This window comes from Cuculus canorus, chromosome 2 (assembly GCF_017976375.1).
Source record: "Cuculus canorus isolate bCucCan1 chromosome 2, bCucCan1.pri, whole genome shotgun sequence".
NCBI lineage: Eukaryota > Metazoa > Chordata > Aves > Cuculiformes > Cuculidae > Cuculus > Cuculus canorus.
The window spans coordinates 153,668,383-153,686,414 of NC_071402.1; the positions used below are offsets into that span (position 1 = coordinate 153,668,383).

The following is an 18,032-nucleotide window of genomic DNA, read 5'->3' on the forward strand; positions in this document are numbered from 1 at the left end:
GGCATCGAAAACAGCACTTTACCAGCCACCTGCAGCTCCATCCAAAGAGTTTGCAGGCATCCCATCTCCTCCATTCCTGCACTCCACTGACTCCACTTTTCCTGCCAGTTGCTGGAGCCGGTCATTCTGCAATACTGTCACCAACATGGTCTCAACCCCATCCTTCTTGGACACTCCTTCAGCTGATGTTTGATCAGCTTTACATTTTTGTGGGGAAATGGAGAGCTTCTGCCATTTGAAAAGCTGAGCCGACATTATTCATAAACATAAGATTTATAGCCTGAAATGAATGGGAGGAAGAGGTTCAGCTCTTCTCTTTGCCCTTTTATTTAGCTTTGTTAAAGGTAAATACTGACTTAATAGACTTCTTTTAGTTGGGTGTCGGTTAATTATTAATTATATGTTTTCCTTATATACTGTACACACTCTAAGCTGTGCAGAGACAGGAGGGTACATGCCAGCATTTTTCTGTATAAAGTAATACCAGTAATTCAAAAACTGCAATTACTTCAGTTCTTTTTTTCTGCACTGCTTACTTGAAGAGTTCTGTCTCCTTTCACTCTGGCAGACCTGTGGAGGCATCATCCGTTGGCATGCAAAAGTCGCTGTTAAATGGACTCTTCTGATTTTCAGTTGTGAAACACTGAAGTCAGCAAAAGAGGAACCATTTCTTATTTAACCACATACAGCAGTGGGCTGGTCTCCATTATTCAGTAAGACAAGAATGTTCTTCACCCACTATTCATTAGCTGTCCTGGTAGACCTCAACCAATAGTTACCAAGGCAAGGCAAGCTGCTCTTTCCCAGTTTGGCTTTACTAACAGACCATGCGCCTCCTCCTATCTCAGTGCAGTGCTGAATAAAACATGTTGCTTTACAATACCTTCTTAGTTAGCCAAGGTGTTTTATTTTCATCGTGTACACTGGCAGATAAAACAAGGGAGTGATCGATGTGTAAGCCTTGGTAACTCGTTAACTTTTGATGCCCATCTGTCTATAATCTGAGATCCAAAAATCTGAGAACAACAGGTGACTCAAGTTTACTTGAAATGTCATTCACAAGATTAATCCTTGAGAAAAAAAATAGATGCTAAGAAGCCTAGTAGTTCAGAGAGATGGGATTTTCAAAAGAATTTAGGCACTTTGTGTTCCTTTACTGTATTTGAAGATCCTACTAGTCTACCTGCATCAGCGTGTCCTTAAATACACTTGAAAATAGATCTTTACATCTTTCAAGCTTTCAACATGCCATTCTTCCCTCTCTGTCATTTAGATATATATTACAAACAGAAGCAGATTTTCCTACTTTTCCACTCCAAATAACATTCTCTTGCACCTGATAGCTGTAATGGAAAAAAAACTCCTAAAAATCCCAAGTCAGAAGCTTGATTTTATGGAACAGAGATTGAAAGCAATACCAGGAAGTAATTTGGGAAGAGATAAAGAGCAGCTGTTCTCTTGATGATAAAGACTGAAACTAATACTGATACTTAATGCAGCGCAATACGTTGTGACACACGATAAAGTCTATGTTTGACTTTCTGTTTGACCGAGTGTCCTATTATTATATATGATAAAGACTTCAGAAAAAATTTCCTTTTCTGCTCCCTTCGGCTTTTCAATGTAACTTGAGAAAAAACAGCAGTCATTTAAAATTTGAGAGAACTTTCTATTTATATATATTTTTTACCTACATAAACTCTTAAATTGGGTTGTGAACTACTGTAGGCATTTAATGTATTAATACTTACTGTGGGTAGTTATGCCAAAAGTACTACCGAATACAAATATTTTAAAAGGAAAGATGTATTTCACTGCCATGATCTACATGTACTTTTGTCAGCATGTGTATGAAGCAGAAGTATTTGGGTTTAAAGGTATTTGGAGTTTTTGCAAATCGATGTCAATATTGTTTTGTGGACTGCTCTTGTGAAGGTCACTGGAGAGACATCACAGAATCACAGATTCATTTAGTTTGGAAAAGATCTTTAAGATAACTAAGTCCAGCCCTTAACCTAGCACAGCCAAGCCACCTCTAAACAATGTCCCTAAACACCACATCCACAGGTCTTTTAAATACCTCCAGGGATGGTGACTCAACTACTTCCCTGGGAAGCCTGTCCCAATGCTTGACAACGCTTTAGGTGAAGAAATCTTTCCTAATATCCAATGTAAACCTCCCCTGGCACAGCTCAAGGCCATTTCTTCTTGTCCTATTGCTTGTTACTTGAGAGAAGAGATCAACACCCTCCTTGCTACAACCTTCTTTCAGGTAGTTGTAGACAGTAATAAGCTCTCCCCTCAGCCTCCTCGTCTCTAGACTGATCACCCCCAGTTCCTTCATCTGCTCCTCGTAAGAATTGTGCTCCAGACCCATTACCAGCTCTGTTACCCTTCTCTGGACACACTCCAGCAACCTAATGTCCTTCTTGTAATGAGGAGCCCAAAACTGAACACAATATTCAAGATGTTGCCTTACCAGTGCTGAGTACGGGAGACAACCACTTCCTTACTCCTGTTTGCCACGTTTTTTCTGATACAAGCTAGGATGCTGTTAGCCTTCTTGGCCACGTGGGCACACTGCTGGCTCGTATTCAACCAGCTGTTGACCAACATCCCACAGGGCTGCTTTCCAGCCACTCCATGTCTGTGATGTTGGATTGGGTTGTAATGACACAAGTGCCAGACCCAGCACTTGGCCTTGATGAACCTCATACTGTTGGTCTTGGCCCATCAACCCAGCCTATCCAGATCACGCAACTTGGTGTCATCTGCAAACTTACTGAGAGTGCACTTAATCCCCTCATCCAGATGACTGATAGATATTAAACAGAATTTGCCCCAACACTGAGCCTGGGGGACACTACTTGTGATCATCCAAGCCACGAGCAGCCATTTTTTTCCCAAGAGAATGCTGTGGGAAACTGTGTCAAAAGCTTTACTAAAGCCTAGGTAGACAGCATATGCAGCCCTTCACTCATCCACTAAGTGGGCCACCTGGTCATAGAATGAGATTAGATTAGTCAGGCAGAACCTGCCTTTCCTAAACCCGTGCTGATTGGGCCTGATCACCTCGTAGTCCTATGCATGCCATGTGGTGGCATTCTAGATGATCTGCTCCATAACCTTCCCTGGCTCTGAGGTCAGACTGACAGGCCTGTGGTTCCCCAGATCCTTCTTCCTGCTTTTCCTGTACACGGGCATCACATCTGCTAACCTTCATTCAACTGTGATCTCCCCAATGAGCCAGGACTGCTGCTAAGTGATGAAAAGTGGCTTGTTGCACACTTCTACCACCTCTCTGAGTACCTTTGGGTGGATCCTATCCAGCCCTATAGACTTGTGTGTGTCTAAGTGGTGTAGCATTTCACCAACTATTTCCTCTTGGATTATGAAGGCTTTATTCTGCTCCCTGTCTTCCAGCTCAGGGGACTGGGCACCTAGAGGACAACCGGTCTTGCTGTTAAAGACTGAGGCTAAGAAGATATTAAGTATCTCAGCCTTTTCCTCATCTTTTGTCACTGTTTCCCCTCGCATCCAGTAAAGGCTGGAGAGTCGCGTTAGTCCTCCTTTTGTTGCTAATGTACTCATAGAAGCATTTTTATAGTCCTTTACAGCAGTAGCCAGATTAAATTCTAGTTGGGCTTTGGCTCTTCTAATTTTCTCCTTGCATCACCTCACAACATCCTTGTAATCCTTCTGAATTGTCTGTCCCTTCTTCCAAAGGCCATAAACTTACTTTCCCCTCCTGCGTTCCAGGCAAAGCTCTCTGTTCAGCCAGGCCAGTCTACCCCAGTGGCTCATCTTTTGGCACATGGGGGTGGCCTGCTCCTACACCTTTTAAGATTTCTTTTTTCATAGAATCGTAGAATCACCATGTTTGAAAAGACCTCTTGGATCATTGAGTCCAACCATTCCTATCTGCCACTGAACCATGTCCCTGAGCACCTCGTCTACATGTCATTAAAATCCCTCCAGGGATGGTGACTCACCCACCTCCCTGGGCAGCCTCTGCCTGTGCCCAGTGACCCTTTCTGTAAAAAATTTTTTTTTGATATCCAGTCTGAACCTCCCCTGGCGCAGCTTGAGGCCATCTTGAAGAATGTCCAACCTTCCTGGACTCCCTTGCCCTTCAGGACTGCTTCCCAGGAGCTATGTTGACCAGTTGCCTAAACAGGCCAAAGTCTGACCTCTGGAAGTCCAGGGTAGCAGTTCCACTGGCCCTCTTTCTCACTTCTCCAAGAATCAAAAACACTGTAATTTCATGATTGCTATGCCCAAGGTGGCCTTCAACCATCACACCATCCACAAGTCCTTCTCTATTCATGAACAACCTTCCCTAGTTGTCTTCTCACCAGCTGTGTCGGGAAGGTCTCTGCCACACTCTCCGGGAACCTGCTAGGCTGTTTCCTCTCTGCTGTGTTGTATTTCCAGCAGACAGGGGAATACAAGGGGGTTCCTCAGGTTGTGAGAAGATGATGGGGTAACTTACTTAGTCTTTGAAATTTCTCTGCATGTATCAGTTGTAAAACAAGCTTTTTGCCTTGAGTATTTTGGGTTGAAGTAACCGAGGAAGAGGCACAGATGTAGATAGTGAAGGCTGGTAGTGTTGATGGCAATGATCAGTGTATGCACTTTAATGGGTGAGAGGTAGAACACAGAGGCTCAACAGCTGGGGCCATATACCTAGGGATCTCCTTCTCTTGGAGGAACAGTAAAATCTATTTTCTCTGGACTTTAGCAACAAAATGAGAGGAAATACTAAGCGTACACTCTAAGGGAACATCACTTACTGGAGAAAATATTTCTAAGAGTTGGATTTCAGAGAATAATAAGCACATTTGATTATGTTTTATGGTCTTGAATGTTCTGTGCATTTGACTAGGTTAATTAAAAAATCATGTAAGGACACAAGTGCAGGGCCTGTGTGTGTGTATGAAGGGAAGATGCTCGGTGTGCAGATGTTACTGTAAACTGAATATGTTCAGTGTCCATGTACAAGACAGCAAGTTGCTCATGTTGCAGAGGAAAGAACTGTGATGGAAAATGCAATAGATATTATTTCAGAACCATCACCCCCATTATGAATATGCTTCTGCCTGATGTTAAGGCATCTGGATTTACATTCTAGCTGTACTAAGATTATTTTTGATTGCATATCCTGTCTTTTAATGTTGCAAAGCAAATAGATGAACAAGCTGACTGTGTATTGTGACCTTTAAGCTGTTTTTATTTCTGGTGGGGTTTGGCGTAGTTTGGTTTACAAGACTAAGTAATTTCAAGTCCAGTCACCTGCAGTATTGTCCTAAGAGTTTAACACATATTAATTTGAGTCCTGCTGTCCAAGATAGTTGTAAACTGGACTAACTTTCTGCTTTTTTGTCTCTGTCTGCCTTCCTGCATATGGCCGTTGCTGTAGGATGTCTCCAAGTCATGTCATGTCAAATAATGCATGGTCTTCAGAGCTCAGTGGGGGAGAGAAAAGTCTGGGAACAATGTGAACAGGCACAGCCAGGCACTTCCACTAATTGTTGATGTGGACGATGGAATACAAAAGCAGAAGGAGGGAGTGGGGCATGGAAACGTGTCTTAGTGTGGAAATGACTGTGTGAAAACAAACATGCCTGGGCTTGCTTATTGAGAATGTACATGTTGCACAGGAGAACTCCCACAACAGGAATCTTCTGCTTTAGTCTTCCCCTGCCAGGTAATTTTTGGATTCTTATTTATTAATTTACCTCTGGGAGCTTTCTTGGCTATTTGTGGATGTGGAATTCAGCAACCAAGGTTTGTAACAGGCAGTGGCGATTTACTGCTGAGATTTGCTTGAAATTTATCTGGGTTTTTTTGGTATTGCCAACATATTGGGAATGGGAAATTTAAATTAATTAATTAATATTAATTTAAATGAATTAATTATTAACATGCTAATGGTATTTCAAAATATACTTGGCTGAAGTTGAGTTCAATAGGTGACTCTTCCATTGTCCTCTAACCCAAAGCCAGCCAAATTTCTTTGCAGATCAGTCATAAAGAATAAATAAAATAGAATAAAATGGCATATTTGGGGTGATTTTGATCATAATGAAAAATAGAATTTCCTCTGAAGAATTGCTGTGCTGAATTATCTATGCTGTGTTTTGCTTAAACTCTGAAAAAGAAAAAGACAGTGATGGAGGGATGACTACTTGGTATGATGAGCCTCAAAATGGAACATTTATCCTGTAGGATGGGAGCTATACAAAATTATGAGCAATTGAAAACAACATCAGTAAAATTAGTGAGATTCATAAAGTACAATTAGTAGGTTTATATTTTATTATACAGTGGAAGTTTAGCTACATAGGGAAGCTAGCAGCCCATGCTGGGATTCATCGGTCCCTGGAAATGAAAACTTTACATCAAGGTAACAGAAAACACAAGTGATTCACGAGGCACTTGCTTGTCCATCTGTGCCTGGAAGATCATCACACTAATGCTGAAAAGTAGATATTTCTGCAGTGAATGCAATTAGTAATCAGCACAATGCAACACAATTGGTAAAAATCCAAATGCTTATTTTATCCATTTACTAAATGAATCACAAATGTCTAACTGAACTGAGAACTGTGGCAGCAAGTGGAAAGGGAATAGCCAGCAGAAACACCAATTTGTTGATTATATAATGGACCTATCAGTAATAACTTGATTATGCCAATGCAATTGCTTTTTCTCCAAGGCATATTCTTGCTCCTACCAGAGCTGACTGATCTTGAAAAGCAGGCTGATTATGCCAGATTGGGTTTTAAATGGAAAATGAGAATAGAATTAAGGAAGGTAGAAAACTATTTACAGGTAGAAATATGATTGCTGATAGCATTGCCACAAAGTGAGAATGCTGAAAGATGGTTTATCCAAGGAGTTAGATTTATGCCTTTTTAGTTAAAATTGTGTAAATTCAGTGCTGTGAAAGTTATCACGAGGACAGCCCTGAAGACTGATTGTGGCGCAGCCCCAATCAAGTTCATCACACAAAATTCCTCACAACAGTTCATTGTGGTGCTTCTGTTTTGATAGGCAGGACTGGCCTTCCAGGAGTTACCACTGAAGGTGCTTATCATTGTAGTGTGAAAGTTTGACTTCCTGGCACTGGATTGGGAACTTAATTTCACAGTGATCTCCTAAACATCTTTGCTGACTAATTTTGAGCGTTTTGCCAAAAGATCTTATTTTCCTGGTTTTCTCGCCGGTCTTCCAGTTTTCTCTCTTTCTTTCAGATTTCTCTTTGTGTTCCTATTATTGTATTCCTGTGATTTCTAAAAGCCACAGTACCCTCTACACAAATAATATTCCCTTAGCCATCTCCTCCCAGCCGTAAGCACTAGTTGCTCTCTCTAGACAATTTCTGAAAACCACCACAATCACAAAACAACAAAGACCTCAAAAATCAGTCTCACAGAACTCCACGTTGGCCCTTTATGGAAAGGATTTTTAGTTTTGTTGACATCCCTTAGACGTGGGCAAACTTTAGGGATGAATATAAATAGTTTTTTTCAGAAACTTTGATGCCTTCAGCTGCCCAGGGGTGAGATACTTAACGTTAATGGGAGCCACAAGGCTCTTGCTGTTTCAGGGAGGATACGCACAATTAGCAATTTATGGGATTTACAGGATATTTTTTTTGGCTTAAGCGACCTATTCAGTGCAGAGCAGGGAGCAACTGAACCTGCTGGAAGAAGGTTTCCAGCTGTATGAGCTGCTCACACTAGATATGCTGGGTGTGATTCTGGTGTTACTTGCCTTAGCAGGAATAGTTTTCCCTATCATCATGGAAACTGATATCATCAGCAGATTGGAGCTGAAGGCACTATTTCTGCACGAGATGAAAATGTAGAAGATTTCGTTATGGCTCTCTGCAGGTTAGAGGGATGGAAGAAGGAACCATCTAAATCTTGTCAGTGTATCAAGTATAAATGCCCAAAGTATTGTGTACTGGTAAATACCTCATCAATGAATACCAACGTAGTAGGTGGGTTTTTTCGGTTTCGTAATAGTTCAGTTTGACAAACATCTAAGTTTCTTCTGGATGTTCCGCTAAGAGCTTTCTCTCCATGCAGACAACATTCACAGTGCTGCTTATCACAAATCTTATTACATTTAACAGGACTGTGCAAAATGCCTGATATACAAGATCCATGATGGAGACGGGAGAGTGAAATCCGGGTAGAGTGGTAATATATGGCTAATGCTATGATTCATCCTCTTTGCTATTCTGATTGTGTTACAACTGTAATTCTGTAGCTGTGGTCTCTTCCAGCAGTCTAAACAGGGAGGCAGGTAAGAGGTTGAACTCACTGTGAGCCAGAAAACCTAAAATGTCTCTATGAATATTGGCAAGATGCCCAGACCAGAATAAATAAGTTCAGCATTTCTCTTTCACATCCTCCTTGAAGAAACAAAATACAAAAATGCCAAACAGAATTCTGAAAGGCCATATTTTGTTTAAATAGAGGCCTGGTAACTGTATGAGATCAACAGACAGTTATAATGCTAAGTCCTGTACTCTATATGGATTTATAACAGTCATTTAAATACAATATGCCTTTGTGCACAGGCTGAGGATTTGTAAATTTACACTGTTTTATGTATGTTTCCATAATGTATGAAGTTTTTTTATGTGCAGTATGTATTCTTGGATAGATTTTTTTCTTTGAATCATCATAGTGATTTAGTTAATGTTGGGTTTTTTTCTGAGCATTGTGTCAGAATTTATTACAATCTGTTTAATAGGAAGGAAACCCTCTTTTATCTGTCCCAATTTGCACACAAGGCCAGTTCTGAGGAAAGCTTGACTTTTCTGAGAAGCTTCCAGAAGTTCCAAGAAACGTTTATTTCCATCTGGTAATTAATTAAAAATAAGTCTTAAGGAGTTTGTATTTTCCTTTCTATGATGTTCTGTTATTCACGCTTTTCAGCACTGCTGTCTGTGAGTCTGATTGTGTATCATTTTATGGAACTGCTCAGAAAAGGAACTGTGATACCAGTGAGGGGACAGGACTTCCCTCCGATGGCTAGAGCTGGAGTTCTTGGTTGGGCACATTGGTTGGACTGTACAGGCAGTTATAACTTTGGGAAGGAAATTTAATTATATGTTCTTGCAATAGCCTCAGCATTTTCTTGCTCTTGACTTTTCACTGTTAGGAAATTACATGTAAAACAGCTGCAACTGATGCAACGTATTTGTATGTTTTATGTATAACTTTGAAGTAGAGCAAATATGAATGTTCATCTTGGTTAAGTCTTTTCCAAGTGTATGTATTCATTAATCTGACCATAGAAATTGAGACAAATGTAAACTCAGCTATCGCTGGGAATTCGTTAACAGATTAATCTAAAACTTTATCCAAAGCTTAGTTTCTGGAAGAGATCATGAATACCTCATTTCCTTGCTTTATCTTTGATCCAACTGTGCTGCTTCTTCCACATGTCAGGGCTCTACAGGAAGAGTATATCCTTGTAGTATGAAACATAGCAGTCTTGGCCAAAACGCCCTGATGGTTTTGTTCTTGATCTTGAAGAGAACCCAAACCAAGCACTTGCTCCACTGACCCACTGGCAGTTGGTTACTTGGCTGGGTGCAGGGTAGGTGGAGTAAACTCTGGAACTGATAACATTCTCGTGTGAAAAGCTCTGAAGTGCTTTTAAAGTTATGTTTTGCTACATATGACTGACTGACAGATAGATCCGGAACACAGATCACTAGGTGTCTCACTGGTGCTTAGCAGTACTGGGAAAATTTATGTAGGAGTTCAAGAAAATAGCTTCATCTGGAATATCTGGTAGGGAGGACTTTGCTTTTCTCTAAAAAATGCCGTTTGTGGAACAGAGTTTGGACTCAGAATTTATTTTCTGAAAGTAAGATCTTGAATGGACAGAAGTGGTTTACTTCTCTGTGTCTAGAGAAAAGCGTGGCTTTGTTAATTCCATGTAAGTTCAAGTGCCTCTGTAGCATTTTGCCTGCCTGCGCTGGTCCTGGTTTGGAGGGGTTCCTGTGAACCAAGTAACATCGATGCCTTACTCTAAATCTGAAATGTAAAACATCACCAATCATTGGACTGTCAGTGCTCGGGTACATGCGTACATGCAATTCCTGATATTCCCCAGGCTCATCTCGTTATCTGTGTGCTATTCAGTTTTCCTCTGTAGATTGTAGCTCTTCGAGACAAGTGTACCCTCTAATGTCAACCTTCTGTGCATTTCAGTTTTCACTTAGACCTTAAACATAGGGAGACCTGCTTTATTTGAACTTGCCAAAGAAGTGGACTCTTGGAGGATATCCAGGTTTTTATTGATGGGGTATTTGATCCAAATATTTGTTTTAAAACTCTCTTCAAAAGGAAGCCTGGTGCGAAAGCCAACATAACATAATAACCCAAATGCACTACCCTCCTCCATCTCCTCCCTTCTGCAAATTTCAAACTGTTCAGGATAAATGATTGAGTTAATAATACCCATGTTGCCCTGCAAGACTTATTTTTTTCTGACTTAAAGCTTGGAAAGCTTTAAATATAACAAGTAACTTACCCAAGTATATAGCAAGTTGGAAAGTAGAGCTCACTGGTTCTCTAGTCTTGTATGTTAGCTAAAAAAAACATCATTCTTAAAGCCAGACTGATCAAGGTCGTTCCGCAGTGGCAGATGTCTTGGCCCACTCTAGTGCTGACTCTATGTGGAGCTTTTCATATATAAAATCAACTATAATGAGGCTTGCTTTGGCCTCAGGAGTTTACCTGTGATGAGATCTGTTGTCAGATTCCTGTGTCAATGGATTTACTGCCTTCAGTTGTGGATGAAGTCATTTTGACCTAGCTGCAGCAGAATCAGATAGCACCGTGAGCCTGTGGCTCCCCATAAAATAACCCTTCTCTGCCATCCAATGCTGTGAAGGCTGATGGAAATAAGCCAGTGTTAAATAAGGGGTGGGAAAATATAGCCTTGCCTTAAACTGAATGCAGCTGCTCTTTTGTTACTTGAGTTGTGTGCAGGGGCAAGCAGTGTTTTGGCCTGTTCTTGGCTCCATAAAACACTGCTGAGGGAGCAACGGAAGTTAACTCTCACTATTTTGAAAGACAGGTCACCAGAATCCCAAAGTTACAGCAGCTGATGCCTCTGGAGAGCTGGCTGTTCCTTAAGCCCTGGGGAGAGCTGAGGAAGAGCGTATACTGCGAAGGACCCCATCAGCGTGGGAACTGCGGTTTGAACCTGGAAAGATGGTGACAAATCCATTCAATATTCTCCCAATGAGGGTCTGTTTTTTTTCTAGATGTGATAAAAGTAGACTTAGGTAAAATTAGGGAGCATGCTGGTGGCTGATCAAATGCTTGAAATAGAAAAAAAACCAGCATTGGTTCCCTTTCCTATCGATTTTCAGGAAGCTTTTTTTATGTCTCCTCTTTCTCTGTCCTGTTTTACTTCTAATTTAACTTTTAAAGCTTTCTTCCTCTTTTTGTACTTCTCTTTTAAATCTATTAAAAATTCTTTCAGATTCCCAGAAACAGTGTTTGCTTGCTTGTTTCTCCAGGCTATGCAGTAAGTTATGTAAACTTGTTGATTAGCTTACGTAGGTAACGATCATCTTGATTCCACTTTGGAGTCACTATACAGCTCTTTATCAAATCTTGGGTCATTTTAGACTATTGTATAAGTAGATAATATGCTTTTATGAGTAGCACCCTATGTTTGTCATGTATATATGGATACCTGTTTATTTCCATGGGTATGTTTGCATGTAGTCCTTGCAGCACACTTGGTGGGAGGTTTTTGAGAAGGACCAGTGGTATAGCATTATGGAGCAAGGACTTCTTACAATAGGTTTAGTATATTTTAATGTAGGTTTATTCAAAGAATATGGTCAGCATATTCTAAGCACTAAAAGGGTCACTCTCTGTGACATGCAAGCATATGTTGCATACCAGTCTCTTTCCAAATTTGGAAAACGGTCTAGAAGGAACCTTCTGAATCACCCTATATTTGTATGTACATCCTCACATTATACATAGAATGACATCTTTCCAGATGTCTGCAGCCCTTCCTAATCTTTCAGCCATTAGACATCTGAACTGTTTCTGTTTTGTAGATCTGTCAGCTGTTTGGTCTCCACAATAGGGACAGAACTTCTTGACCCTAGAAAAAATATGCTGGAAATAATTACTACACCTTCTCCTTCTTGCTATAGAAGACGCATAAAACAAGAAGGACACTTTAACCTGCCACTTATTTCCATTTTCTTCTACTCTGGGAAAATCTTGTAGGCAGCCTCATCACATATTCCATGTAATAAACTTCATGAGTCTGAAGAACAATTGTATTTCTTGTTCTCATTAGAGCATTCTTCCAGAATTCCACTATTTTCCCTCCCTAATTTCAACCTAGCTTTATTCAGAATCAGTTTCCATTTTCTAATTGTACCCACAAAGTGTCCTTTATCTCTCTTCTCCCTTGTTGGTGTCTATCCACCGTACGTAACTTTGGAAAGGGATCACATACACTTCCAGCTGTCAACTGTGAAACTAAGTGACCCAAGCTCTTTAAGTCACATCCTACAAGAGAGACTCTGTGTTCCTCTTATCATCAAAATAGTCCTTCGGTGCACCTGCTCCCAGCTGAATTAACCTTTCCTGAGCACATGACCAGAACCGTACACGTTATTCCAGATGAGTTTTCACAGTGCTAATGTATATATATGGTGCTAAAGCTTTTTATCTGCTCTGGAGGCTTCCCAGTGCATGCTGTCATGCCATGCACGTTATCCGTAGTAGCATTACAGTGACAGCTCCTAGTTAACCTTTCAAGACAGGTACACTTTGGTTTGTCTTTATCCAGCTATTGAATGCTTAAGTTTAAGATAAAACTGTAGTCCATGTGTATGTAATTTAGGGATTAAATTAAATTAATTATATTTAAATTTATTGAATTAACTTGATTTCTGTTCCTTCGCTCAATGATGTCTAGTCCATCCTGCAAGGTATTCTGGTACTTCTGTTAGGGAGTATTGGTGCTTGGTATCATCACCAAGCTTAAATATACTGATTTTTTTTTAACTAGGTTTCAATAAAGCATTTCATGGAAAGGGTATTGCTTCTACTTGCAGTAGGGACTTGAAATTCCCAGTTGTCCTCCACGCTGCCCAGGATGCCAGCAAGAGAAAGCACAAGAGACTTCTCCTTTCTCTCAGCTCTGATACTGGCACTTGAGTGGTCCACTGTGGCAAAGAGAAACAGCAGAAGGATATGCAGGGTGTAACAAAGGGTTTACTGTGTACAAACTAAGGCTTGGAAGAACTTACTAAGAAATTAAGATCTTGCCCATGGCTGTCTGGCTTATCAGTAGGCCAGAACTGGGCAAGGTCTCACAGAGATGGCACAAGATAGACCTGTGTTACCCTATGAGAACCTACCAGGTCATAGTGACAGTGAGAGGTCTTTTTGATTCAATATTATATTTTTAAAAAAATTGACTAATAATTTATTTTTCTAACCTTGCCTTTTTAATCCTGATTTTAGCTAAGATTTAGCTTGGAAAAATGTATGTGTGAAGGCATCAGCTGCTAGTTTTTCAAATTATAGCCCACAAAAACAGGGGTTGTAGTTTGCTAAGTATTCGTATTGTGTTTGTTGTGTTGTGTATAGTCTACACACCTTGTGTTGTAGAATTATGAATGAAAATAGATCATTTTAGTGTAGGAAGACAAACTAATTAACTGACCGAATTGTTAGGGCAGGATTAAACACGTTTAGTTTGGGCTACTTTTGTCATCCTTGAGGAGCTGTGGCTGTCTAGAGCTCTACAGTTACAGTAAAGAGAGTGATTAGGGCAAACAGATGAAACACAGGTTTGGCTAAAACAACATGACCTTTAGAGATAAGCCTCCTTATGCTTTGGTCTCTCTCTGTTAAGGGTAACCTGCTTGCACACTTCTGTTTGTGGGGTATATAGTTCTTGAGAGATGCTGAAGCCTTTTGAAGTAGGTGTTGTTCAGACTGATTCAGAGTCTTCTCCAGGTGGCTTGAGATGCTGATGCTGCTTTAAATAGTATTTAAAACTTTGTTTCTTTTTTCTTTCTGTTACATTTTATGCAGTTTTCTTACTACCTGCCTCCCTTTCTTATCCTCCTCCCCTTCCCATTTTGGTATCTGTATCCTGTAGTTTCTTTGAGTATGAGCTGTCTTTTTTCAGTGGTAATATTCAAGGGAGATAAAAGGTTAATACAAGATCTAGGCAAATAATGATTCGTTTCCAGCAGTGCTACCAGCTGAACTGGCTTTCAGCTGCATTGTGTGCTGAAAACTGATGACTTACAATTGGTTAAAGCTGATGGTGAGGCTGGAGCAGCTGTGGTACTGCAGGACGGCAGAAGCTTGCAGAATCAACTGGTTTCATTAAAGTTGAGAAAGAATGTTGTTTTCCCCCCTCCTTGTGTAAGTAGGTGCTCTGAAGGTTTTCTTGTGCTGTTAGATACCTGCTGAGGAGCAGCAAGGTTTCCAAAACAAAGCTGTTTGTGTGTATGTAAACTGATGTAGTGAAATGTTTAAGCTATATATTTGGTAATGTTTATGCTTAGTAAGGGCTATTTTTTCTTTTGCTGTGGATTTGGTGCTTCTGGAAAAGTTGCTGGATTAGCAGCCCTGTAGCAGTCTATTTAGCCAAAGAGCAGGTGGTGCCTGGCCTGGCATGGCCTTTGGCTCACCTGCCAATCTAGATCCCCTTGAGAATATGCTGGTGTCCATTTCGATGTCTGTTCACCCCACCACCTTCCTGTGGAGAGCCGAGAAGTTATGCTTTACTGAAAGCTGTGATAGTTGTATGTTGTAGACTGTGGACCATTTGAAATTCAACCAAGTACAAATTCATCTCGTGGCAGTGAAGCTGATTTATGAGGGCACTCGGTGGGAGGGCTGCATGGCATTTGCTGTGCCAAGGGAACTGTCTCTGGGGCTGATGATTCGGGAGAGAAACCAGCTGCTGCTCTCTTCACTGTTATTTCTATCAGCTCCTCTTTCTCCTCTGCTGCTATTAGGATCAATGTAGTCCTACCAGAGAGGATTTTCTTCTGAGGAAATGTGTTTTTTATACTATAGCCTAGAGTCTATGCTAGCAATGTTGCTGCTGCTTCCCCTGCGGCTGCAGCACATACTCTGAAATGCGACTGTGTTGCTGTAAATGCTGAGTGCTTTGTTGCTTCCTTAACAATGCTGACTCCATCGTTTCTGGGTATTATCAGAAAAGTGCTCACCTCAGTGGCAATTGCGTATGGTCCACTAGGCTTCATGTTCTTGCCTGCGTCATCACACAAAGTGGCATTAGAACTGGATAGATCTCCCCACTAAAGAGAAGAGAAAACAAAGAGAAAGGAAGAGCATAAGTGGCTCTTCTTATCAGCAAAAAAGAGGATTTGTTTTCACAGACTAAGCCCCTAATGCTGAATGACATAAAGAAAGAGATAAGAAGAGCTGCTAAGTCTTTGAGGAGGGTTATAGGGACAGAGTATGCCCTCCAAGGAGGAAACAAAAGACAAAACAAAGGAAAACCAATGCAATTATCTAAAGAAGAAATAAACCCCTCCAAGAGGAAGCGTAGAATAGAAAAAGGGGAGCAGCAGCAAAGTTAAGATGTCAAGGAAGCCAGGTCCAATAGAGGCTGGTGAAGATCATCCTCCAGGTAACACAGATAAGATCCATAAGCAATAGAAGAGGAATTTAAAAGGACACGAGGCCTAATTTTCCTCATCTTCCCCCAGAATAACTTACTATAGCTGAACTGCTTGGAAGAGTTACTGCTTCAGGATGGGTTGTTCCAACATAAATGCCCCTGACTTTCATTGGCTGGTAACAAATAAGCTTCCAAGACCAAAGGTGAAAAATATCTTCTACTGATGTTATAGTTACTTCCTGAAAGAGAAAGCAGCATGTGAAATACCAAAGAAAGATATCAAAGACAGGGTGTCTTTTGCAGAAATGTAGAGTGGTTTGAATTGGAAGGGACTTTAAAGCCGAACAGACTGGAACAGAAGTGGTAAATATCTGATCTTTGCTCTTGGTGAAGTAACGAATGGATTACCCATGGAAAGAGAAGCTCCCAGTCTGTGATATTTTAGTGTTCTTGACAAATCTGACAACTTCCTAAGAGTCAAGCAGGATGTCTGAGTATTGCCCAGATCTTTGATGTAGTGATCATAGAATTATAGATCATAGAATGCTTTGAGTTGAAAGGGACCTTTACAGGTCATCTAATCCACCCTCCTATGCAGGAGCAAGAACATCTTTAACTCAGTCACATTGCTCAGAGCTCCATCCAACCTAACCTTGAATGAGGGGGAAAAGACTGGTGGAAAAAGCAAGACCAGCTGTCTTTAGGCATTCTCCAGGCTTTCTGGAGTTGGTAATGTCTGTTAATAAACCATTTTATCTGATTTCTTAACTTTATCTAGTCGTAGTGGAAATGGAGACCTGCAACAGCACAGCCATATGTGACCTTGTGGGTTTTTTTGGTATTTCCCCCAAGTTAAACTTATTGTCATGAACTGGAATTCTTGCATTTCAGAGAAATAGAAATGCCACTGATTCCTGGCATGATCTGCCCTTACTTCTTGCCACAGGTTTTGCTATATTTGCCATCGGAGCTTCTCGTGCTGGACAACACAAAGCAGGGCTGCTTCAAAACAGAACAGTCAACTTGTTATTAGTAGCTTGTTTGTTTGTCCTCGGGCCTATTTATAAAAACAGCCCCAGGCAGGGAATTCTGCCAGCAGCCCAACCACTAAACAATTACAGATCTTTTCTCAGAGCAGTGAGTTCAAATCTATGCAATAATTCCCCAGCAAACCATAGCCTCTGCTCACGTGTATGAAAGTAGCCATTTTTGTGTGTGGCAGTATTTATTTAAAAAATAAAAACAGTGTCTCAAAAATAGCCATCTTAATGTGTATAAAAATACAAAATTTAACTTAGTAGGGATCACTGCCAGTTTAGTGAAACCAGTCCCACAATTAAGATATGCAGAACTCAAAGTCAAAATGGTCAAATAAATATTAATCAAAAACTATACATAGGCTGCAAACTCGGATAAGGAATTCAGAGTACTGGTACTTTTCAGCTCCCTCCAGTTAGGTTTAAGCAAAATATAAATGGAAACCCCTCTGAGAGGGAGAAGATTTATCTTATTTTGAAAGGACATGGTAATATCTGGTTTTATCGCAAGATGATGCTTCACGGATTTCATTTCGCAAGTGTGATAGACGGTTGCTTGGTTTTGCATGGTTAATGTTGCAATGCAGATGAGATGCACTCTTTAATTAGTGAATGTAGAACTATAGGGACCAACTGATAGTCCCTTGGTGGCAAAAATATTCTAGAAGTAGAAGGAGGCTTAAACATTTCAATCTTGCTTTCGGATTTGTTCAGATTGCTGTAACAGCATAACAAGAGGATTTTGTGAGAACATGGTGTAAAACAACAGACAGTAAACAAGTCCAGTAAATCTTGTGAAAGGTGGGAATATTCAAGTGAGGCTTTTGGGGGAAATCGTCTCTGATGGGGACTGAAAACTTTGCACAAGGCTGCCTCGGCAGGATCACTCCTCAGTATGAAGTACAGAAGTCATGAACTGGAACATCTCTGCTTGGGGAATGTGTGTCTGTTAACCAGATTGGTTGTATTTCAGGGGTATGAAATGTTCTTTCTAAACTTGAAATATTTGTCTGGATTTCTTAGATGTGATGCAAGGTTTTGACAGTTCTGCTTTTGATTTATGACTTAAGCCTTAAGGAATACCTAGAATTTGGGATTTAACCCCATATCACTATGAAATTCATTAACTCTGTAGATATGATTCTTTTAGAACTGTTTTTCTATTTTTTACTCTACTCTTCCTTGGAGAGAAAACAAAGGAAACCTGCCTGGCTGCTACCTTGCAGAGGTTTAGCAGGGACAAACTATCCCTCAGATAACCTAGACTTGGATTACATAAATACTCCCTTGAAACATTAAGTCCTTCCA

General features: G+C 40.5%; 1 protein-coding gene across 2 annotated transcripts in view; it reads left to right on the top strand.

Moving 5' to 3' along the window:
* The window catches only part of PRKAG2 (protein kinase AMP-activated non-catalytic subunit gamma 2), a 235,475-nt gene that overhangs the window by 8,997 nt on the left and 208,446 nt on the right, over positions 1–18,032 (top strand). Inside the window, exon 1 of one of the 2 annotated variants that reach the window (XM_054057438.1) lies at positions 11,235–11,285. The exons of the other annotated variant lie outside the window; for it this stretch is intronic. Within the exon in view, the coding sequence (XP_053913413.1) occupies positions 11,250–11,285 (36 nt within the window). The 5' untranslated portion in view covers positions 11,235–11,249. Of the gene's footprint in view, positions 1–11,234; positions 11,286–18,032 lie in introns of those variants that run through there. 2 annotated transcript variants of the gene reach the window in all.